Genomic DNA, 25,825 nt, shown 5'->3' with positions numbered 1-25,825 from the left:
GGAGGGTTAATTGTGAATTTGGAATCAGGAGCCTTGTTTTCTTTTGTTGAGCTTTAAAGACCCTTGGTGGCATAGTGGTTGCATGTTGGGCTGCTAACTGCAAAGTCAGCAGTTCAAAACTCCCGGCCATTCCAAGGGAGAAAAATGAGGCTTTGCAAGCCTGTAAAGAGTTTCTGCCTCTGAAACCCACAGGGACAGTCTACTCTGTCCTGTAGGGTCTGTATGAGTTGGAATCACCTCGATGGCAGTGAGAACAGGGACCTGGGACTCTGTCTGTTGTATTAGAATGCCTCTCTTGGAACACACGTGCGTTTTATAGGCCTGTTTTCTGGCTCCAAGGTGATTCTGGGGCGTATTCTCTTCCAGGTGTGAAGGGTGACTAAGTCACAGCCTTGGGGGTTCTCATCCTGTCTACCGACTAAGCTTTCTGATGCTTTGTGGTGTTTGCACTTCATTCCACATTTTCCTCCCATTCTGTCCAGGACCTGCTGTATCCCGGTCAGAGCAGTCCGTAGTATCCAGGTGTTGACATTTCTAACGCTGTGTTGTTTTATCTATTACATTTCGTGTTACCTTTTACCTTTCTACTTATCCTTCCGTCCTATCTTCTATTCTTGGACACATTTTTCAAACTCATCTGTCTGGGCGGCTGACAGCAGCACCTCCCTTGTTTTCTGTTTCATCTCTTCTAAGTCATCAACTCGCTCTCATTGTTGCAGCCACGGTGTCCACCAGCTCGTTGAGGCCTTCCCCTCCTCCACTGCATGTCCACTTTACCAAGCGTGCTGTCCTTCTCCGGGGACTGGTGTCCTAACAATATCCAATTATGTAAGACGTGGCTCACCATCCTTGCCTCAAAGGTGCACCCTGGCCTTCTTCCAAGACAGATCCCTTTTGGCAGTCCACGATACTTTCAATATTCCTTTGCCAGTATCACAATTCAAATGCATCAATTCTTCGGTCTTCCTTATTCATTGACCAACTTTCACCTACATATTAGGAAATTGAAAATACCATGCCTTGGGTCTTGTGTAGCTTGCCCTCAAAGTAGCATCCTTGTTTTTCAGTACTCTGACGAGGTCTGGTACAGCAGGTGCTATAGCACCTGCTGCTTCCGTGAGCATTGATTGTGCATCCAACCAAGACGAAATCCTGGAGAACTTCAACCTTTTCTCCACTATCACGAGGCTTGTGAGGATTTTGGTCTTCTTTGCCATTGAGTCATAATCCATACTGAAGGCCGCAGTTCTCGATCGCCATCAGCGAGTGTTACAAGTCCTCCTCGCTCTCAGCAAGCAAAGCTGTGTCTTCTGCATAGCGCAGGTGGTTAATATAATAAGCCTTCCTCCAATCTTGATGCCCAGTTCTACTTATAATCCAGCTTCCCTGATGATTTGCACCTTTGGATGGACTCAAACCACCAACCTCTCCTTTATCAACTAAGTAGGTTAACCTTTTGCACTAGATACTCATTGCATTGAGTGATTCCAACTCATAGTAACCCTGTGGGACAAGGTAGAACTGCCCCTGTGGGTTTCCCAGCCTGGAACTCTTTCCTTCCGGGAGTCGGAGCCGCAGCCTTGCACACACCCACTGGGCCGCCATTGGACCAAACAGGGCATGCCGTACTTGGAAATGAAACAAAGAAAGCTAGTTTTTGTTTGGTTTTTAATTTCCTGTTTATTTCATATAGATGATAAGGAAGTACACAACATATTTTTGTGCTTTTATGCTAGGCAAAGAAAAAATTTTAAATTAAATATGGTTAAAGTCTTGTTTAAAATCTGTATACTTAGACAAATTAACTATTCATATAGAAATAATCTTAAGTCACTTAAAATGCATTGCTTTATCCCCTGTTTATAAAGTTCACACTAAAATTAGTGTTGTAAATTCTTTATAAAGCCTGAAATATTAACAAAACAGTTTATTTTGCTTCTTAGAAAGTTAGCACAAATTTTAACACTCAAAGCCTTAGAAAACCTTAAACTTGTCCTTCAAGCCTTGGGGGGGGGCGGGCTTCATAAAGTTCAAAGGAAAAAGGATCTTTTCATTTCCACAAGTTTTTGCATTCCCTTCATAACATAGAAAAAGCACTCTGTCCAATGCCCGTCTAGCAGGCGAGCAGTGCAGAGCACGGCATTCACCCAAAGCCGCCTTCGAGTTGGTTGTGTGACAGTGGTTTTGCTAACTCTCATCGTCTCGTAGGAAAGCAGTGTGGGTGAACTCAGTGAAGGACAAAGGCCGAGGCTGCCGGCAGCAGCCGAGAACATCCTCCTGGGACCTTCTGCCCATGGGCAGCAGCCTGGCACTCATGCCGGCCCTGTGCATAAAAAAGGTGATGCCAAGCCACTAGGTCAGCAATTTGACATGGCTTCAGGTAAGCAGCAGGCTAGTTTTCTTGATGTACCATCTGTTACTCTCTTGGAATTCCGTGGTTGTTTCTTTGGACTGTTTCCTCTGAATGCTGTATTTGACTTTGTATGGTGCTTTATGGTGGTGCTCCTGCCCCGAACTGAGAACAGTAGCACTGTTATTAGGAGAGTATCATCAGAAGTTCTTTATTTTCAAAGGATCTTTGCCACTGAGAACACTGCTGTGTTTCCGCAAATATAATTCAGGGGTGGGTCCATGAGCCACCGACTGGCGCTCGTGCTGGTTTAGGTAATAAATAAGTGAACATGTACAAAGTGTTAATAGGGTCGTTTATTTTAATACATTGGAGAAGACAAGAGGAGTCCTGGTGGCATAGTGGTCACACACATAGGGCTGCGATCAGCAAGGTCCACAGTTCAAAACCACCAGCCGCTCCATAGGAGCTAGACGCGGCTTTCCCCGTAAATGGTACCGTCTCGGGAACTCACTGGGGCAGGTCTACCCTGTCAGCACTGACTCGATGGCATCAAGTGGTCGTTAGACAAGTTGCTCATCAAGCCTGTGGCATCCCGCAGCTGTTGTTCAGGATACGGCGGGACCTGAATGTCAAACACAGGGCTGTTTAGAACATCACTCAAAGTATCCGCAGCGCTTTGGAAATGCGGATGGGAGAGTACTGGTGCCTGGTTCTCCTGCTCATTGCTCTTTCTCTGACGTGAAAAAAAACCTGTAGAATGCAGTTTCCAGAAACCAGACGAGGAAATGCCGGCGGGTGGAAAAGCACAGCTAGCGACATGTTCAGAGCAGTGACAGTGAGCTGCTGTCACGCAGAATGGGGAGAAATTCAGAACTAAACGCCCTACGAGAAGCAACGTCAGGCTGGAAGTACTTCCCATTTTATAGGTATTGAGAGAGGATTTAAACATGTTTTACATTTTTTTCCCTTCACATCAGTAGATTTCAAAGGTGTCAAAATGTGGCATAGCCTTTAGTGCAGATTGCAGTTAAACAAGACTGCCACTAGATGTCACTCACCGATCACTTGCGAGATCCAACACCATCACTGCATCCAGCCTATCTGTTGTACAACCCTCTGTAAAGTGCCACCGACCACAGCTGTCACTGTGAGGACAGAGGTGCACCTGACCCAAGCAAGGGTCTTGTCATTCTCCTCTTCTATGTGCAGAAGCCGGGCAGTACATAAAAAAGACCAGAGAAGAATCAGCGCCTTTGGATTACGGTGTTGGTGAAGGCTATCAAAATACACGACCGCCCAAAGAATGAACCCCAATACTCCTTAGAAGCCAGGGTAGCCAGACTCCTCTCACATCCTGTGTCCATGGTGTCAGGGGGGCCCACCCCCTGGGGAGGGCCTCACGTTTGGTTAAGTAAAGAAGAGGACTACCCTCCGGGAGGGGTGTTGGCACATGGCTGCAACAACGGACTCAGCCCAGCAAAGACTATAGGTGACCCAGGAGCAGGCAGCGCTTTGCACTTTTGGACACGGGTTGGTGTGTGCAAAAGCAGAGTCATTGGCACCTAACAGCAGCAGTACTCGAGAAGAACCGACCTGGTGCCATTGAGTTCATGCTGACGCCTTGGGGTTTCATAGGACAGAGGAGCACTGCACCCAACGGCGCCCTCGGGTCTCCTCATTCTTGCAGCAGAATGCTCTTATTTTCTGCAGAGCAGCTGGGACGTTCCAGCCACCGGCCTTTCAGTTGACAGCTGCACACTTACAGTCACTTCACTATCAGGTCTCTCCTTCTGAGAACAACTAAGTACTTGTGAAATTATTACCGAATCAAGTCCATGAGGAAATAGCATCTCCAACTCTTCCTTATATCTCTGTTAGTACTTAGCAGATTGCCTACACTTAAAAAAGAATCGATACATACAACCGTATGTATTGAATTGTCAAGATCATAAATAACATGCCAAACATAACACTGAGTGTAAATATAAGGCAGTATTGCAGAGTGACTAAGAGTTTGGGTCAAAATGGGTTTGAATTTCTGCTCTGTCATGGACTAGCTCTCAGGTGGATTGAATGGCAAAACGAGGCAGAATCGGTTTTGGAGCATTGTCTGGGAACCCTGAATTGTCACCCAGTATTTTTAATGAGTGGCAAGAATCCTGGCATATACCACCAGGCACCAGTCTGCTTTTACTCAGGAAACATATGCTACCTTGCTGCCACTAAAATAGAGATGAAGATGTTGTCACGGAACTTGGCAAACCAGGGTGAGAGAAGTATAGGACAGACAACAATTATGATATTGTGTAGTGAGTAAAACAACACAGATGACTGCAGAAGTGCAGAGGAGGAACCGGCCCACACATGAGGGCTGAAAGACGTTTCCCACAAGAAGTGGTGTGAAAAGTCGAGTCTGAAGGGAATTAGTCAAGTGATGAAGGATGATAAGAATATTTCATTCATCGAGAAAATATTTTTATTGTGTTGGCTATACTGTAAGCTGGCTGTTGTTTCGATGCACATTGACCTCATGTGACAAACCAGGACTTCCCCCCAGAATTTCCTAGACTAATCTTTATGGGGGCAGATAGTCAGGTCGTAGTCCATTGAGCTGCTGGGTAGGTCAAATAGCAACCTTCTGAATCACTGTGCCACCAGGACTCCGTGCTGTACATACTAGAAATACGAGTGTAGAACCAGGTAAAAACGCACTCGATGATGAAAGTTTCTCTAGTCGGGAAGTAGATGAGAAAGTATGCATATATTTATATACTATTATGAAGAAGCCCACAAAGAATGAGGTACAATTCAGTTGTACCGAGGAAGAAAATCATGAAGACTTTGTTGATGAAGGATGGCTAACTTAAGGTGAGTGTCCCAAGGTGAAGAGCTGTTTGCAGTGTGGTGAGTGAGGTGGGGGTGTGGGCTTCTATGTAGAATATGCACTGAAACGAGGAGGAAATGTCAGAAATGCACGGTCGGATCTGGAAACAGTGTCTGGGCAGTGATGAGAACCCAGGAGCGCAGGATACTGTGAGGTTGGAGCAGTGAGCAGAAACCTAATCATGAGAAACCCCGGGTGCTTGATCACGACACTGCTGGAATTCTTCTAAAGAATGTGCAGAATTGCTAGTCTTAAGTTCCTGTTAACGTGGGATGTTTTGTGATATTGATGGATCCATGTAGCACTACCAGTAAGGACTGAGTGGTCTTCTTATTAGAACATCCTTTGGGGAACAGTGTGAAGCAGGAGGTACTGGCTTTCTAGGAGTGCCGTCACAAAGCACTGCAAGTGGGCGGGCTACTTTGAACATCAGCAATTTATAGACTTCACAGTTCGGAGGCCAGTGGCCCAAATTCAGAGTGTCAGTGGGGCCACGTCCTTTCCCAGTGCTTCAGGAGAAAGTCCTTCCTGTGTCTTAGAGCTCTGGGCGCCTGACTCCCATCTTGGCTCCCATCTTTATAAGTCCGTCTGTCCTCTATTACGCTCTCGTTGTGCTAATTCTCTAATTTCCTAATTTGACCGTGAAAAAAGCATAGTTGTGATTGCTACCGTGTCCTTATATAAGAATAGCAAATCCACACGACAGTATGGTCTTAGGTCGCCTTCAAAGACCCCACATTCACAGGTCTAGCTCTTAGGACTTTCAACCTAGTTTGATGAGGTGAGGTGGGTGCTGGTGACGCCATTCACCATCAGATGGATTCAGGGGATGAAGACTGGAAGCAAGGAGGCTGGTTAGACAGATATTCGGCAAATCTGGTGAGAGATGATGCAGCAGCGAGGCTATGGCATGGGAGAGGACGAGAGTGGGCACATACGTGGATGGAGAGGTACGAAAGGAGGATGGTATGAGGTGGTTCCCAGCTACATGGCAGGCCCCTCCCTGCGAGCGGAGGAGGACAGGAAACACGGGGCAGGAGGAAATGGAGAGGTGTGGGTTGTACCCCTGGTGACTTCCATGCTGTGTGTGTGCTGACGTGGACACTGGCGCTGTCAGTTCAGGAGACCTTTGTTTTGTTGGAAAGCCTGCCACTGCTGCCTTTTCATTATCGCGTGACTCTAGAAAAGTAAAATGAGAGATTGCAAGTTAGGATTAATGCAAGGACATTTTATTTCAATGAATACCCTATACTTAGCACCCCTTTGATAAAGGCGAACCCGGTAAGCACACTCAAGGAGCATACACTTCCGAGGGAGCCCGCCAACACGGTGTTGTTGTCACTGCTGCCCTGGGAGCCTCATCACTGGCCAGACCCGTTCTCCGCGCTCTTGGTGCGCTTTTCTGTTGTCACCTGCACAATGTCATCCTTATCACTCTGATGGGTCATCTCACTGGGGGGTCAGGGCTTCATCTTCTTCACTGTCATGTCCCTGTCATCTCACGGAGTTTGTGGTCTTATGTGCATAGGCAATGAATAGCTGTTCAACGGTAGGGTGTTACATGATTTGGAAGTTATTTATGTACCCTTACTGCTTTCTGAGGGATGTGTAATTATATGCTCTGTGGGTTTCTATATCTCATTTTCTTTTATAAAAATATGTCTGGGTGGGGCCTGAAGGGGGAAAAAATGAAGAGCTGATAACCAAGGGCTGAAGTAGAGAATGTCTTGAGAATGATGAAGGCAGCACATCTACAAATGTGCTTGACACATGGATGGATGGATATATGAATGGATTTTAAACAGATATGTCATGTCCTTTTAATTAAGTCTCTTTATGTTCTTTCTTTAATAATGTGCTTATAATTTTATGTAAGAACAGAAGAGTGATTATATAATTTTATTTTTAAAAATTATTTTATTGAGGGGTCTTACAGCTTTTAACATTTACATACATCAATTAATTGTATCCAGCATATTTGTACATATGTTGCCATCATCATCATTTTCTAAATATTTGCTTTCTATTTGAATCCTTGGTATCAGCTCTTCTTTTTTCCCTCCCTCCTCTGCCTCCCACCCCCGTAACCCCTTAATAAATGATAAATTATTATTATTTTCATATCTTACTAACCGCTGTCTCTCTTTACCCACGTTTTTGTTTTTCATCCCCCCCTGGGGAAGGGGGTGTTATGCATCAGTCATTGTGATCAGTTCCTCCTTCCTCTCCTCCTCCCCCTGCCCTCTTGGTATCACTACTCCCATTTCTGTTCCTGACGGGTTTATCTGACCTGGATTCCATGTGTCGGGAGCTCTTATCTGTACCAGTGTAAATGCTCCAGTCTCGCCACAACTGAAAGGCAGGACTAGGGTCATGATAGTGGGGGGTGAGGAAGCCTCAAGGAACCAGAGAAACATTGTGTGTTTCATAGGTGCTATAGTGCGCCCTGGTTGACTCATCCCTTCCTTGTGACCCTTCTGTGAGGGGATGTCCAATTGTCTACAGATGGGTTTTGGGTGTCTGCTTTTTCGTTTTGCTTTGGGTTTTCTAATGCCTGCTACTTGATTCCGTCGACACTTCATGATTGCACAGGCTGTGTGTTTCTTCCATGTGGGCTTGTCACTTCTCTGCTAGATGGCCGCTTGTTTAACTTCAATCCTTTAAGACCCCAGGTGCGATCAGCTTTCTCCTCCACATTTGCTCTTGTACCCATTTTATCTGCAGTGATCCTGTTGAGTGAGTGAGCATCGCAGAATGCCAGGTGGTTAGAACAAAGTGTTCTTGCATTGAGGGAGGGCTTGAGCAGAGGCCCAAAGTCCATCCACTTCCTTAATGTATTGCCATATAAATATATGTACATAGGCCAATACCTCTATTTTTATGAATTAATATATTTACATAAGTGCACACCTATGTTTATTATACCTCTATCCATAGCTTTGCTTCCTAGATCTTTCCTCTGTTTCCTTTAACCTTCCTGCTGCCCCACCACCACTCTCGCCCTTCTTCTGCCTCTTAGTAATTCCCCTCAGCTAGATGCTGTTGCTTCAACACCACAGCGATCTCTACATCCTCCTTGTTGCTGCTTTTAATTCCCTAGTTGTTCCTCTGTCCATGGTGTTGTTTGCTCACCACTTCTTTCCCCTATCTCCTCCTCCCCCAAGTCCCTCCAGAACCATCAGTCCCACAGCTTGCTTTCTCCGCGGGCTTGCTTCCCATGCTTATCTTTTATTGGTAGGCAAAACAACAATAACAGAGACAAAACAAAAAGAAAACAAAAGATGTACTAAAAAAGGAGAGCAAAAAAAGCTAGCAAAAAGATACCCCCTCAAAAAAATGGGGAAAAAAGCATACATAATTACAGATCTCTCCCCTGGCCTTTATGATTATCTCCCCACTGGTCCTGGGAGGCCCTGCCCCTCCTAGCCTGAGGTCTATTTTGGGAGCTCCTCAGGGGTTTTGTGGCTTTGCTTTACTCCCATTGCTGATCTGTTGTTTCCTTCTTGGTTCACCTACTGGGTGGGGCTTGGGGATTCACTCCCAGCTGTGTGTCCCTAGTATTGTCCTCTGTCAGGGTATGCTCCAGTAAGGGAACATCATATTTGACTCCCAGATGGGAGGCACATGCCATTTGTATACCATTATTTTCAATGGCATTCATTTTCACGGCTTTGTCTGCTCCTCCATCCCATTTCCACACACATTTCCTCTGGCCTGTATTGGGCCTCACTCAGATAACCTGTGGTAGGTTTTGGTGTGCAACCTTCTTATTTTTTCCTGTACTCCTATAATCACATACACATACAATGTTTACCCAGTAAACTCTGTGTCAATTACTTTAGATCAGTTGGGATTGCTTAAATTCACACTTTTTAATGATTGCATAAAACCACATGAGATATGTTTCTAATAATTTATTCAGTTATCTCACCAATGAGGAATATTTACTTTATTACCATTTTCTCCCACTATAAACAATGTAGTGTAATACCCTACTGTATTATCAGGGGCAAATGTATTTTTGGTTTTAAAGTAGACATGATGACTTGTTTTTTTGAAGCTTAAACCATGAACACCTTGTCAACATTCAGAGCCCCATCCCTGCGTGTTCTCCAGCAACAGTTATTGCCCTCTGAATTTGGTTAGTTCCTTCGTAAAGGCACTTACCTTATTTACATATAAAGCTGTCTGACTGTAAATATTGTGAGTTTGTCTTTTCACTTGTGAACCATTTGGATTTGCTCTTTTGTGAATGATCTATTCTGTACTCGGCTGTCAGACTTTTAATTTTTTTTGAAACTCTGAAAGAATGATTCCTTTTTAATTTTTTTTGTCAGTGAGTGAGTGAATGTGTGAGTGAGTGTGTGTGAGAGAGTGAGTGTGTGAGCGTGTGTGCATGAGAGTGGGTGAATGAGTGAGTGTGAGCGTGTGAGTGAATGAGTGAGTATGTGAGTGTGAGTGAGTGGGTCAGTGAATGAGTGGGTGAGTGTGTGGGAGTGTGAGTATGTGAGTGCGTGCGTGTGTGAGTGAGTGAATGAGTGAGTGTATGTGTGCATGACTGTATGAGTGTGTGCGTGAGTATGTGAGTGAGTGTGTGAGTGAGTGAGTCAGAAGAATGATTCCTGTATTGGATTTCTTGAGTCATCTTTATGATCACCTGTATCATCTTTTAATTGATGCTAAATTTAATGGCCATGTGCCTGGACGAGGAAGAACGAGGTCGATTGGCTGAGAGGAATGTCTGCTGAACAGACTGAGCAACACCAGCCTTTTCTAGCTGTTTGCTTTAAGGTCCCATCTAGATGGACGTACAGGCGCACCCCTGCATGTCAGGAGTTTGCATCACCCCACTCCCGTTCCACGGAGATCTTCACAGCGAACCCAGCGGGTCTCCACCTTCCTCTTACCACGACCCCTTCATACAGTTCCTCATGTGGTGGTGACCCCCCAACCATCAAACTATTTTCCTTGCTACTTCTTAACTGTCATTTTGCTACTGTTATGAATTGGGCGACACCCTTCACTACCACCCCCTCCCAGGTGAAGGGGTCGCGACCCACAGGTTGAGAACCACTGACTAACTGAAAGAACTGCAGGGAGCAATTTTGCTTCTCCGGAAAGAGGCAGAAGTGAAACTAGTGTCCCAGCATGTTTTGCGCTGAGCTGTTAAAGCGGCAGCACCTGGCGGGGGGGGGGGGGTCCTCCACGGTCCGAGCTCGCCTGGGGAGCTGCGCTCAGCATCTCAGCTCTGAACTGTGTCTGTGAACACTGGCTGAGTGGTGTTGGGGATTTTTGTATTGTTTGAGGGGCCATAGGCATTAATATAATTGCCTCTTCCCTTTACACCGTGACTGCTTACGAACCGTATCGCAGGGCAGCCTGCTGTCAGACAGCAGGAGAAACCTTGTCCTGTTGGCTTTTATCGAAACAAAAGGTGAGAAGACAGGCTGGGAGTTGCTGTGTGGGGTGCAGGGCTGAGGTGGCCTGGGCTGCACGAGTGAGTTGATCAGAAGCTTATTTTGTATCGTGCAGAGCTTCCTTTGGACACAGGTACTTGTTGCATCCTGTGTGTGCTTTAGTTTTCATTGCAAGGCAGGGTCGTCTCAAGTGTTTCGGTTTAAGTATGCTGCTACCTTGACTGCAGCAGGTAAAAAGTAGTTCTGGTCAATTGCTTGTTATTTTTGTAATGTTAATTAAATAATTTATTCTAACTTTTATTTACATACTTGATCATAGGCGATGTCTATGAAGATTCACGTGCCAGTCATGGGCCAATGAGTTTGGGAGAATTGGAGTTGCAGCCAAGTTCTAACCGTGGCCCCTCGACGACACATCTGACAGGACAAGAAAGTGTTCTTTGGCCAGCAGCAGCTGGAGATTGCTCTCAGGTACTAAATTAATGGGCCCTTGTACCCATGTCACTGAAAGTCAGCTTTGTAACAATATCACTGTGGCGTTGGGCACTATCAAAAAGAACTAGTCAATGTTAACCCATTTCAGGAGGTAGCATATGAACAAGAACCGAAGGTCCTGAAGGAAGAAGTGCAAGGTGCACTGACAACATTAACCAAAGACAAGGCTCCAGGAACTGATGGGACAAGCATTGCCATGCTGCCACGTGCTGATGAGCACTGACGCACTCGCTTGTCTGTGCCAGGACATTTGGAGGACAGCTATCTGGCCATCTGACTACAGGAAACATGTATTTGTACCTGGTCCAATGAAAGGTGTGACCCAACGGAATGTGCAAAATACAAAAAATGCCTGCATGCAAGTGGAATGTTGCTGAAATCATCCAACAGTGGCTGCAGCAGCACATTGGCAGGGAACCGCCTGAGGTTCAGGCCAGATGCGGAAGAGAACTTGGAACGGGATATCATTGCTGATGTCAGGTGGATCTTTGGCTCAAAGCAAGGACTACCAGACCGCTGTTTACTCGTATTTTATTCATTGTGCTAAGACGTAGGACTGTGTGGATCACAACACATCTTAGATGGCTTTGAGAATAATGGCAATTGTAGAACACTCATTACACTCCTGCAGACCCTGTTCGTGAACCAAGAGGCTGTTGGGAGAACAGAACAAAGGAATATCGCAGGGTTTAAAATCGGGAAAGTTGTGTGTCAGGCTTGTCTCTCACTATACGTATTCAAATATTCAGTCTGTATGCTGAGCAAATAACCAGAGAAGCTGGATTATATGAAGAAAACTGCAGCCAAAGGATTAGAAGAAGGCATATTAACCATCGTCAATGTGCAGATAACACAATTTTGCTTGCTGAAAGTGAAGAGAACTTTAAGCACTTACTGATGATGGTCAGAGACAAACAAACAACCTTCCGTCTGGATTACAAGTCAATGTAAGGACGACCAAAATCCTTAACAACTGGAGCGACAGGTGACATCATGATACCTGACCAAAAGATCCAAGTTGACAAGAATTTCATCTTGCTTAGATCCATAATCAGTGCTCATGGAAGCAGCAGTCGACAGATCAAAAGACCTGTTGCATTGAGTAAATCTGCAGAACAAGACCTGTTTAAAATGTTGAAAAGCAAGGTCGTCACTTTGAGAATTGAGGTGCACCTGACCCAAGCCATGGCATTTTGGTGCATGTGAAAGTTGGACACTGAATAAGGAAGGCCAAAGAAAAATGAGAGTACCATGGACTGCCAAAGAACCAACAGATATGTCTTGGAAAAAAGTACAGTCAGAATGCTCCTTACAGGCAAGTTTGGTGATGAAGCGGAAAGTCAGTGACAAAGAGGAAGTCCCTGGATGAGATGACACAGTGGCTGGAACACTGGTCCCAAGCATGCAAACAATGGCGAGGATGCTCAGGCCTGGGGGTGTTTCATTCTGTTGTGTATTGGGGCACCATGAATGGGAACTGACTTGACAACACTTAACAACAATGGTTATACCCTTATCATTTGTTTGTTTATTGGTACCAGAAGTGTGCCAATAAGTAACTCACTGATAAGATAATTAGAAGACCGGATAATATTCTAATTCTATGTGCCAAACACCAAAATACTTTAATTAACAGCATATATATATATTTTAAAGTAACTAAAAGATGACTTCTCATCTTAAATTTTTAATTCCAGCAAAAGCAAGAACAGCATGTTGTTGAACACAAAGAAGTTGACCACGAACCAGTACAAAGTTGTTTAATACGTGTAAGAGCTAAATCTGATACTTCACTTTCACAGCAACAAGGTAAGATGTGTGGTGTTCATGTAATAGTCGTCTTGATATTGAGTAAATGTGCAATGAGATTTCTTAATTTTAGGTGTTTTACCCTCGTCTCGAGACTTTTTTGTTTCTCATTTAAACTGTTTGAAAGAAGAAACTGATAACATTTCACTGGATATTTGTTAGCTCCTTTTTCCAACAAACGCTATTTTTAGTGGTTTTTATTTTAAACTCAGCGAATGTTTTTCCTTAGCTGTATCCTAGTTGTCTCGGTTAAGGTTGGCTGTATCAAAGGCAGGGCTAGGACTGCGGTGTGCCTTGTGAGGCAAAGCGGTGCTGTGGAGATGCCGCCACAAGTCCACTCAGAAGACCAGTGATTCTCATACTGATACTGTTCCATGGAGGCCGTCATCTGATTGTCGACATCTCGGGGGTCTACCTGCATCTCCCCACCAGCTTTCAAATGGTTTGACCATGTCTGTTGCTCCAAGGCTTTGTGCTTTAATTTTTTAATACTTAGTAATTAAAAATGGATATAGTTGTATAACCTGAATTCTGAAACCATGGTCTTTTCTGTTGAAAAATTCCTCCCTGGCCACAATCCCAAGAAGAATCTTAGGAATAGTTTGATCGTGGAACGTGTTTTTCTCGGCTTTGATGGCTGGATTTATCTTTCACATTTCAGAGAATGTTTCAGTGGGAGGAATCCCGAACTGAATGCCTTGTAACTGTGCATTTGGAGTTTGGGGGGACAACCTCTGAACTTTCTCAAGACAGTAACATGTTGCCCCATGAGGTTTAACATGACACTTCCCTTTGTGTTCAGTGCCTCATTCGCTCTTTTTGTAACTTTGCTCTCCCTCTTATTTTGACACTTAACAATTGTACCTCAAACCATCGCCATTAAGTTGATTCTGGTTCATAGCATCCAATAGAATTTCCCCCAAATGGTTGCCAAGGCTGTCAGTTTTATAGATCCAGCTCACCGCACCGCTCACCTTGGGAGGAGGCTGCTGAGCTCAAACCGCTGACCTTGGAGCTGTGCCACTAGGCTCGTTAGCCATTGTATAATAGTGCTACTGTTGTATTTTAGAATCTTTTGGAAAATTGTCTATAAAACTATCCTGATGTTGACCTCAGAACTAATCATGACAGTGTGTTTAAGTATGAGCAAATAAATGCTCCTTGATATCCTGCTATTAAGTACTATTACCATTCAGGAGCCTTGATGGCATAGTTGTTGTGCACTAGGCTGCTAACTGCAAGGTCATCAGTTTGAAACCACCCGCTGCTCTGTGGAAGAAAGATGGGGCTTTCTACTCCTGTAAAGGGAGTAGACTGGGAGCCCACAGGGGTTGTTCTGCCCTGCGCTAGAGGGTCTCTGTGTGTCAGAGTCAACTCGATGGCTGTGAGTTTAGAGTTTTGGCCTTATTACCATTCAAGGAGTCCCTTGGTGAAGCAAGAGGTCAAGCGCTGAGCTACCGGCCCAAACATGGGCTGATTGAACGCACCCAGAAGGGCCTCAGACGACAGACAGGTGTTTTGCTTCAGAAGAGTGTAGCCGGGAGACCTCTGTGGAGTAGTTAGTTCTCTTCTGCATATGCCGGTTGCCATGGAGGGGAATCCACTCGCCAGGAAGTGACTGCAACAGCGTTACCATTTCTGAGCAATACGATTGGTATAGTTTATTTTAAAAAATACTTATTTTTTAATGTTTTATAAATGAATGCTGCTTTCTCAAGGGATGTGATAGCTAATAAAATCATTATTTTTCTCATGTGATAGCTAATAAAATCATTATTTTCTCTGATAGAAAAGTACCTTTGTTTGTTGAGATTTTAAGGCTAAATATCACTCTTTAGGAATCTGATCATTGTTTTCAGTTTCACTCATAAGCATGCCTGACCACAAGATGGCAATATTTGAATTTTTGTTGACTTTAAAAAATGGCATTTAATAATATCCAGTTACTATTTAATAAGTCACTAAAGGAATCAAGATGAGCAAATTAGTTGAATTTAGAAAGGGGTTCAGAAAATGTGGACGGACTAATACATTTCAATGCAATTTTTGTTGCATTTAATTTTCCATCTAACACAATATTAGGAGGGGCAGAACTACATTAGCCTCATCTAAGAGCAAGCTATAAATAGAGTGGTTTAAATAGAAGCCAAGGCTTTCACTCCCTAATTGGTACATGTCTGCATACCGAATGTTTCTTGAATGAATTTGATTGCTTAGGCAAACACAGTTTGGACTTTCCCCCCACAAGTTCTGTGGGACTTGTGTGTTACTCTGCTGAAATTCTTAGACATTGCCAGATGTCTGAGAAGGTATGGACAGAGGGCCAAAACAATCTCCTAGGGCTGTCAGGATGTCAGGTGACCCTGCAGGGGTTCATTCCTGTGTCACACAGAGGGACCTCGAAGGCGGGGACTGAAGGGAGTTCACCTTATCAGAGAATCAAAACCACATCTTTTCTGGCAGGTAAATGCTTCTTAGTTTAGTTGAACCCAGATTATGGTCATGCCAGTGGGCAGTCGTCGTTTAGTGTGTGTGTAATGCGGCTGAGCCATTGCCATTTAGTGTGCGTGATGCATCTGAGCCAACGTTGTTTAGTGTGTGTGTGAGATGCAGCTGAGCCACCACGGCCCAGTTAAAAGGAACCGGAAATGTGGTAGAATCCAGCACTCTCCTGCCAGCAAATTTGTAAAACCCTTGTTTTCCCATCTTTATTATGACTTTCAGAATTTAATCTAAAAGAGGAGAATTGAAGAGATGGCTCTGACGGATGGTATATCTTTGCAATCCGTAACTTGGCATTGAATTTTGTTTGAGCACACAGCAGTGCTTATTTAATTATGTGCCCTCTTTGATCTGTCGAACACTTGTCATAATAGAAACTTTTTTAAAAAGTGACTTTTCCCTCTCACTGCACATGTTAACTTGTATTATATCTTTTTTTCCCAATCGTTTTATTAGGGCACATACTATTCTTACCACAATCCATACATACATCAATTGTGTAAAGCACATCTGTATATTCATTGCCCTCATCATTCTCAAAGCATTTGCTTTCCACCGAAGCCCCTGGAATCAGGTCCCCATTTTCCCCCTCCCTCCCCCCCACCCCCTGTATCATGGACCCCTGATAATTTATAAATTATTATTTTGACATAGCTTGCCCTGCCTGACGTCTCCCTTCACCCACTTTTCTGTTGTCTGTCCCCCAGGGAGGAGGTCACATGTGGATCCTTGTAATCAGTTCCCCCTTTCCAACCCACCCTCCCTCTACCCTCCCAGTATCACCACTCACACCACTGGTCCTGAAGGGATCATCTGCCCTGAATCCCCTGTGTTTCCAGTTCCTATCTGTACCAGTGTACATGCCCTGGTCTAGCTAGATTTGTAAGGTAGAATTGGGATCATGATAGTGGGAAGGGAAAGGAGCATTTAGGAACTAGAGGAAAGTTATATTTTTCATTGTTGCTACATCGCACCCTAACTGGTTCGTCTCCTCCCCGAGACCCTTCCGTAAGAGGATGTCAGTGGCCTACAAATGGGCTTTGGGTCTCCATTCCGTACTCTCCTCCACCCCATTCACTATGGTAAGATATTTTTGTTCTGATGATGTCTGATTCCTAATTCCTTCTACATGTCGTGATCGCACTGGTTGGTGTGCTTCTTCCATGTGGCCTTTGTTGCTTCTGAGCTAGATGGCCGCTTGTTTACCTTTAAGCCTTTAAGACTCTGGATGCTATATCTTTTGATAGCCGGGCACCATCAGCTTTCTTCACCACATTTATTTATTCACCCGCTTTGTCTTCAGCAGTTGTGTCGGGAAGGTGAGCATCATAGAATGCCAATTTAATAGAAGAACGTATTCTTTCATTGAGGGAGTACTTGAGTGGAGGCCCAGTGTCCTTCTGCTACCTTAATACTAAACCTATAAATATAGGCACATAGATCTATTTTCCCATCCTCATATATAAATATATTTGCATATATACATGTCTTTATCTAGACCTCTATAAATGCCCTTTGCCTCCCAGTTCTTTTCTCTATTTCCCTTGACTTTCCTTCTGTCCCACTATCATGCTCAGCCCCCACCAGGGTGTCAGCAATGCCTCTTTGTTACATTACCCTTCATCATGCTATACAAGGCCTCCCACGCTGTCTACACCACCGATTTGGATCACTGCTTGTTTCCTTGTCCCTGGGTTTGGTAACACCATTACCTTTCCCCCCACCTCTCCCTCTTCCATGTCCCCCAGGAACTGTTGGGCCCATTGTTTTCTCCTCCAGATTGTTCATCCAGCCTATCTTATTTAGACAGACCCGCGGAGATAATAACATGCACAAAAGCAAGACAGCAAAGCCAAGCAACAATATACAACAAAACAATAACAACAAACCAAAGACAAAAACAAAACACAACACAACATGAAAGAAAAGCTTGTAGTTAGTTCAAGGATTGTTGGCCTTTAGGAGTGTTTTCCAGTCCAGTCTGTTGTGGTACCACACCCTGGCCCCAAAGTCTACCTTCAGCATTCCCCGGGGACCTCGCAGCTCCATTCCCTTGCTGTTCTGTTGCACCCCGCAGTGCTTTGCCTTGGCGTGCTTGTAGTATATCTTTTACTATACATGTTAACATTTTTAATCCAAATGAGAGGCTTGTTTTAAATTCATTTATTTGTTATAAACACAGGAATAATTAAATTCTGTAAATTAAGATGTTAAAATACCCTCTCTTTGGATATTTTTAAGACATAATTAACATTTATTATGCTATAATAATAAACATCAACTAATAAATAATTATTGTACACTTACAATAGTAATAGTAATTTGTAACATTAAAATAATGGCTAGAAAGTCAAGCATTGGATATAGTATATACAGTATTATACGATGTAGTATATATACTATGCAGTATACATTATACTCTACATATACTCAACATTAAAGCTTTTGCTCCTACAGTCAAGACCAAAAAAGCAAATCCACTGCCCCTTTGGGTTTCCAAAGCTATACATCTTCACGAGACTGCAATATGTGATATACAGTAAATCTCAATATATAATAAGTCTTCAATATACAATACAGCTCAACATATATATTAAATCTTCTATATACAATGCATCTCAGACACTTGGCTTGACTTTCTAGCCATTATTTATTGTCATGTTAAGTGTACAATAATTATTTGTTATTAGTTGATAGCTACTTGGTGGATAAAAAAAACAGACGGTGTTTCATGGTTAAACCAAGACAGATCGGATCATCAGAGTGCTTTAAACATCATAGCATTCTTCAATTTTCTTATTTGTACATTACATGTTACTTAGAAAATATTTATCAAAGTGCTAAAAGTAATGGATGCAATCATATTAATCAGTTTACCTTTTTTGTTGGTAATATGCAGTTTTTCTTTTGGCATGATGTCCGTCCTGAGTTAAGTTGCTTGTTATCTTGTATGTTTCATTCCTTGCAAATTGTGATTGCGCCTCTCAAGGTGTGAGAATTAGGAAACTTTAAAACTTTCTGTAGATTTAGAAGCTACTTCTGACCACACGTACAAATCAAATAATTTTTTCTGTACTAAAATATCTTGCCTTTGCATTTGAAATACAGCTGTCAGAATTATAACTTGAATTTAAGCAGTTTCAAAATCATATTTAGGCGTTTAAGTTGATGCTTTTGGTTTAAGCCACGACAGAGATTGTAAAACCATGTTCGTGAAACTGATGATGAGACGGGGTTGGGCAGAGTCTTCCATAAATCTGTGCTCTTTTTCATCAGTAAACTACACATGCATTAAAAAATGTTGCTGAACTAGGGGACTGTTTTTACCTAGTTGTAAAAAGTGAAAATAGTGTAGCTGTCGTCTCAACTATCATAAGATCCCAGGTAAACTACAGAATCACAAGTTTTTTAACTCCAAGATTTGATGATGTGCATGCAGAGCAACCAAGTATCCTGAAATTCAAAGAATCAGTGCCAACTCATAGCAATGATTCAGGAGAGACTAGAACATCCCTGTGGATTTCTGAGACTGTAATGCCCGTCAAGCCTCTTTGTTCTCCCATGGAGCAGCTAGTGGTTTTGAACTGTTAACCTTGCAGTTAGCAGCCCAACATATAACCGCTGCACCACCTGGGCTCCTGCAAAGGGAGAAAGACTCCTTTAAGAAGAGATGGTTTATACGATATTTGTCCACAAATAACACGTACCTTTATGTCTATTTATCAACTACTCCCCTTTTCCTAAGAGGGAGGTATTTTTGTAAGCATCCACTATGACAATTGGTTTTTTTGGGGATTTTTTTTGCATGTTACTGGAAAAAAATTAGCATGGCATAATTAGAAGAATACCTCCTTGGGGAGGGATCGATTGGCAAACTATAGAAAAAGGTGTGTACAAGTTACCTGGGTAAAAATAAAATAAGCACTTTCTCCTCTAAGCGAGAACACACGCATAAGAGGCATCAGAAGATAAGGATTTAGCTATTTTTAAAATGATTTTCTGGAAGTATGTAACCAGTGGAGACTATAGATATGAGAGGAATTTAGGCTTTTTTCCACAGACTTCTAGAGGAAGAAGATTGGGGGCAGTCCAAGAGACTCAGGAGAATGTCCTTAAGCCTGGAGAAGGGAGTGGCCATCTCTGACAGAAGGACTGAAGCCTCATTTGGAATCTGCTATATGGGTTCCAAGGAACCCCGCTGGCACAGTGGGTTTTACACTGGCAGGTAACCACAAGGTCAGCAGTTTGAACCCATCAGCAGGGAGACAGAGGAGACTTTCTGCTCTCTGGAAGATGTGTAGCGAAGGACGCCAAAGGGGCAGTGGATTTGGGTTTTTTGGTCTTGACTGTAGGAGCAAAAGCGTTAAGCCACCTGGGGAGGCACTCTACACCTGCCACCACCACGTGTAGATTAGAACTCGTCGTGGCTGGGAGAAGAATAGAGGAAAAAAGATCTCCGCTCTTGCTGGAAGGGAAGGAAAAATCTGAACCCAGGGTCTTAGCCCAAGTCTCTTCTAGCTGGGGGAAGGGGGGGAACAATCTTAATCCACAACCAGCCTTGGCTGCCATGGGGAAGAGAGGCAAGCCTTACCATGTCGCTGAACAAAGACAATAGAGAACCACCACGCGACACAAGGTCAGAAGCTAAGTAGGTACAGTCACATTGAGAAAAACACATCAGCAACCTAGTGTTCACACTGAGCACAAAGTAATGCTAAAGGGTTTTGAAGCCAGTGGTACATTGTTTGCCATCGCCCTGCCATCGAGTCAGTTCTGATTCATAGTGACCATACAGGACAGTGTAGAAACTGCCCTGTGGATTTCTGAAGCTGTAAATCTTTATGGGAACAGAAAACTTTGTCTTTCTCCAATGGAGCAGCTGGTAGGTTTGAACAGCTGCCCTTGTGTTCACAGTTGAGTACATAACCCGCCACCCTTTCAGAGTTTCTTTCATGTTTACAAAAGCAATAATAAAACTCAAAAGCCAGCTTAACTCCTAACATATGTGACTGAAACCCCTCCCACTATTGGCTTAACTCAAAAAGATGCATGTCCATTTTCTGAGCATAACTCTATATCTTCAGTATGGATTACAAGTTAATCTAAAGAAGACCAAAGTCCTCACATCTGGACCACTAGGTAATATCATGCTAAGCAGAAAAAAGATTGAAGTGGTGAAGAATTGATGCATTTGAATTATGGGACTGGGGAAGAATATTGGAAGAAAGTACCATGTATAGGAAGGTACTAAGATAGAGAAGAGAGAGAGAGAGAGAGAGAGAGAGAGAGAGAGAGAGAGAGAGAGAGAAATGCCAAGACCATCAAGAAAGGAGAGCCGCCAGTGGAGCGCATGAGCAAGGAGACAGTAGAGGCACCCGGAGACCACAGCACCGAGAGTGAGAAGCCTCGCTGAGTGCAAGAGGCAGTGCAAAGGCACAGCACCAAGATCACGAGGCAGCGTGACGAGATTCCCAGCCCTTGGAACAAGGCAGGGCCTTTCAGGCCACATGGTCGAGGGGACATTCCTGCCAGCATAGCACTGTGAGCTCAGCTCTATCCTTAGCATACTGTAACTGGTTTGCTTTCCTAGTAAGCCCCTGTAACGATGAGCACTGTCTGTGAGATCTGCGGTCAAGCCCAACCGAGCAATAGAGTACCATGGGAGTGGTGGTCGGTCGGAATGGGGCAAAGAGGATGGGGCATGTCTGACCTCGGCCTTGGGGCAGTTGCCCCGAGACTAGTGTGGAGTTGACGTTTCCTCCCTACTGAAACAGAAAGTCAGATGTGGTCTCCATGCCATTCCCTCTCGATGCCCCTGACCCACAGCCTCGTGGTCCAGCACAAGGCGTTCAGAGAATAGCGCTCTGAACCCTGCGAGACTGTGGCTTCACCCTTTAGACCCAGAAGGCCATGGCTCTACCCTTTGAAACCTGGGAGACCTTGACTTCTCCCTTGGAGAAAACCAAGGTAGCTTTGCTGCCTGTGTCCCTCCCCCCAGTTCTGCACATCTCCACGCTGCTCCAAGGACGGTCCTTTCCTTGGAGGACAACACCTGAAGCTCCTTCGGCCTGTTTCCTGCTATAGAATTAATTCTGAGGGACAGGCTGCTCTCTCCTTTTTCCCTGCCCCCCTACCTACCTCAGTCTCAGCTGATGGGTTTTCTGCTGTGGGTACTAGGCTAGATCCATCAGTTACAGGCTTACACTTTTTAAATAAAAGATTATGTAAGCACCTCATTTTGGTGAAAATTTGAGCACACATGTCCTTATTTTTGCATAACAATTTTCTGAATCCTTAATTTCAGTTTTCATTTTGCAAAGTTCATTTTTCAGTTCATTTCTTTATTTTCATATTTTACTGTAAGTGGTGAGGAGAAATCCTTTAAAATTCTTGCTTGGAAATCTCAGCCAAATACTCATATTTTAAAAATTTAGCTGTTAGTTCAAAACTTGGATTTTAGGTACGTTCCATTATGATGTATAATCAACCCAGTGAAATTCAATACACATTCACCCAGCCTAGTCCACGTTTTCTGCACTTTCAAGTCTCCAAGTTTTGAAAGTCACTCTCCTTCCACCTAGACTTTCCTTCTCCATTTTTACATGCCTGCAACTCAGTTCACCAGTCAGCTCCATCTTCCCCAGGCCTTCCTGAACCTCCAGTTGGAAATAATCATACTCATTTTAACACGTGCTCCCATAGCTCTTTTATACTTTGAATATCATCACAAAAATAGCTTCCATTTACTGAGGGCGTGCTAGACGCTTGGCCTACTTATTCCCCACATCACCATGTCGTGTAGGTAGTTTAAATTTCCATTTCACGAAAGACGACCATCCGGTCCATGAAGGTTAATAACTAATTTCCCTCAAGCACACAGCTTAGAAAAGAAAGATCTGGGATTCAAGGCCATGTTCACCTGCTTGCAGAGCTGATGTTCTTTCACGGCACATGCCATTTTATGCAGGAAGCACTGGACAAGTGCTGACTGTGTGCTTGAACAGCTTGATGGCAAGATACCGTCCTGTGCTCCCGGTGGGGTAGTTTGTTAAGGCAGCTTGCTTTGTTGCTTAAGAACTTACTTCCCAGCCTACCACGGTGCTTGGCACACAGTCGGGCATAAATAAGTATTTATTGAACTCATGTGGCGATTGCATCATTCGCTATTGAGTCCCAATGACATTTGATTCTGTTGTTTTGTAATATGATGGAAGGGACAGAAAGGAAGAGGGAAAGCAAAAGCAGAGACTTATATTTTGTTATCATTTTACAAATTTTGACACCTTTGAATATAGGGAATGGTACAAATGGGCAAAGTAGAAATACTTTCGTAGTTATTTCTTTGCTTAGAGTTATATTAACCATAAATGTTATTCTTTGAGAGCATTAGTTGAACAGATTATAGAATCAGCTAAGAACATGCTCAGGGGTGCAGAAAGTTCAAGCAGGCTGCATATTAGTTAGTGAGCAGACTTCTTGAACTCAAGAGGAAAACAGAAAGGTCATTCCCTCAGATACCATAAAATGCATCCTTTTAAAAGTATAGAGCTCAGTAGGTTTCGGTATATTCCCAAGGTTGTATAACCTTCACCATCATCTAACTGCAAAACATTTTCATCCCTGCCCCCAATAACCCTGTACCCGATCAAGGCCACGCCTCTCCTCCCTCCTGTGAGCGCTCATCTATTTCCTGTGTCTATCGGTTTGCCCATTCTGGATGTTCCCTATAAATAGAATCTTCGTCTATATGGCTTTACTGTCCCACTTCGTTCACTAGAAATGTGTTCAGGTTTATTCATTTTGTAGCATACATCAGGACTTTCGATGACTGAATGCCGTGTCAGTGTAGGTCATGTAGATCCTGCCCTTGATGTACAAAGGGGAGTCCTCAGGTGCTGCTGATGTTAAACCTCAGCTACGAACCCAAAGGTTGGCAATTCCTTTCCCCCAGAGGGGCCCTGGGATAAAGCCCTGGAGATCTCTACCTGAAAGGTCCTAACTCTTGAAATGGTGTGGAGTCCAGTTCTACTTTCAAACTCACCGGCTTGCCAGGAGTTGGACTTGACGCTATGGCAACTGATTTGCGTTTGTTTTGGGGTTTTCTGGTGTGTGCGAAGGACTGTAGAAGGTGCTGGGGACCAAGAGCAGGGTTTCCCAAAGTGGGCGGAGCTAGGGAGGGTGCACGGAAATGGTCCAGAGGGCCTGCAAGAGTAGATGTCTAGGCTTTCTTTTGAAGTATGGTCACAGTACACGCACACTTTCATTGCCAGCGAGGCACTGAGTCAATTCTTTCTTTCTCCTGAAGAGGGGACAGCAGGCCAAATGTATTTGGGAATCTGTGATGAGAGAGAGGGATTAGATAGAGCCTGTACCCTCCAGGAGGAAGAAGCAAAAGGGTAGTTGAAGTGAATTGTTTAATCTAACTCCTCACGTAACGCCGATTTTGTGATACAACATTTCACATTTACAACAGTAAAAAAAAAAATCTATCAGACTCTTTTGAGCATTAACAACATATAAGGGGGCTTTGTGGACATATGAAATTAGAAGATAGAATTTCCATAAATTTTTTGAAGCCCTCTTGTACATCATCTGGACTAGGTGTTAGGCTGCTGACTGCAAGGTCAGTTGTTCAAATCCACCAGCAGTTCTGCAGGAAAAAGATAAGGCAGTCTCGTCACTTAAAGATTTCCAGCCTCAAACTCTCCTAAGGGCCAGCAAACGATCCCTGAACTAACTACAAGCTTTTCTCTTGGGAAGTGTTTTGTTTTGTTCTTTGTCAGTGGTTTGTTGTTGTTGTTTTGTTGTCAGGTTGTATACTGTTGCTTTGTTTTCCTCTGTCTTGTTTTCGTGCATGTTAGTGTCTCCACAGGTCTGTCTGAATAGGACAGGCTGGATGAACTATCTGGAGGAAAAACAATGGGACCGACAGTTCTGGGAGGACTTGGGGTGGTGGGTAGGGGGGGTAAGGAAGTGGTGTTAACAAACACAGGGACAAGGGAACAACATGAGACCCCAAATGGTAGAGAAGGGGGAGTGGCAGGTCTGGTGGGGAATGATCAAGGGTAAGGTTGCTTAGAGAAGAGGTATACTCTAGCCCAGGTGGCGACGAAGCATGGTAGTAGGGCAGGAGGAAAGTCGAGGGAGATGGAGGAAAGAGCTAGGAGTCAAAGGGCATTTATGGAGGTTTAGACAAAGACATGTACATGCAAATATATATAGGAGGATGGGGAAGTAGATTGATGTGTCTATATTTATAGGTCAAGTATTAAGGTGGCGGAAGGACCTTGGGCCTCTACTCAAACACTCCCTCAATGCATGAATACTTTCTTTTATTAAATTGGAATTCTATGATGCTCACTCTCCCGACACAACGGCCAAAGTGGGTGAACAAGTAAATGTGGTGAAGAAAGCTGACGGTGCCCGGCTATCAAAAGAGATAGTGACTGGGGTCTTAAAGGCTTGAAGATAAACAAGCAGCCATCTAGCTCAGAAACAACAAAGTCCACATGGAAGAACACACCAGCCTGTGTGATCGAGTGGTCCCGAAGGGATCAGTTATCAGGCATCAAAGAACAAAAAATCATATCATTAACTGCACACCTCCATGATAGGATCGCTGAAGACAAATGGGTGCATAAGCAAATGTGGTGAAGAAAGCTGATGGTGCCCGGCTATCAAAAGAGATAGAGTCTGGGGTCTTAAAGGCTTGCAGGTGAACAAGGGGCCATCTAGCTCAGAAGCAACAAAGCCCACATGGAAGAAGCACAACAGCCAGTGCGATCACGAGGTGCCAAAGGGACCAGGTATAAAGGCATCATGCAAAAAAAAAAGGATATATGTGTGTATATGTATATATATATATGTGTTTATATATGTATATGTGTGTGTGTGTATACCATTTTGAATGAAGGGGGAAGTGCAGAGTGGAGACCCAAGGCCCAAGTGTCGGTCAATGGAGATCCTCTCACAGAGGGGTTCAGGAGAGGAGATGGGTCAATGAGGGTGCGAGGTAGTACCAATGAAGAACACAGCTTTCCCCCGGGTCCTGGATGCTTCCTCCCCCCAACTACCATGATCCGAATTCTACCTTGCAGGGCTGGATAGGGCAGAGGTTGTACACTGGTGCATATGGGTGCTGTAGGCACAGGGAATCCAGGGTGGATGATACCTTCAGGACCAGGGGTGTGAGGGGCGATGCTGGGAGAGTGCAGGGCGAGTGGGTTGGAAAGGGGGAACTGATTACAGGGGTCCACGTGTGACCTCCTCACTGGGAGAGGGACGGCAGAGAAGGGGGCAGGAGGGAGACTCCGGATAGGGCAAGATATGACAAAATAACGATGTATAAATTACCAAGGGCACATT

At 44.0% G+C, this 25,825-nt stretch overlaps 1 protein-coding gene across 3 annotated transcripts in view; it reads left to right on the top strand.

Annotated features, from left to right (window-relative positions):
- Positions 1–25,825, top strand: part of KIAA0586 (KIAA0586 ortholog) — a 127,135-nt gene that overhangs the window by 62,685 nt on the left and 38,625 nt on the right. For all 3 annotated transcript variants that reach the window (XM_075530943.1, XM_075530945.1, XM_075530944.1), the window contains 3 exons: positions 2,209–2,380; positions 10,974–11,125; positions 12,847–12,958. In XM_075530943.1, the coding sequence (XP_075387058.1) occupies positions 2,209–2,380; positions 10,974–11,125; positions 12,847–12,958 (436 nt within the window). The remainder of the gene's footprint in view (positions 1–2,208; positions 2,381–10,973; positions 11,126–12,846; positions 12,959–25,825) is intronic.

Source organism: Tenrec ecaudatus, chromosome 14 (genome assembly GCF_050624435.1).
Source record: "Tenrec ecaudatus isolate mTenEca1 chromosome 14, mTenEca1.hap1, whole genome shotgun sequence".
In the NCBI taxonomy this organism is placed as follows: Eukaryota; Metazoa; Chordata; class Mammalia; order Afrosoricida; family Tenrecidae; genus Tenrec; species Tenrec ecaudatus.
Note: the sequence above shows the minus strand (reverse complement) of the source record. Positions and strands in the feature narration are given on the sequence as shown.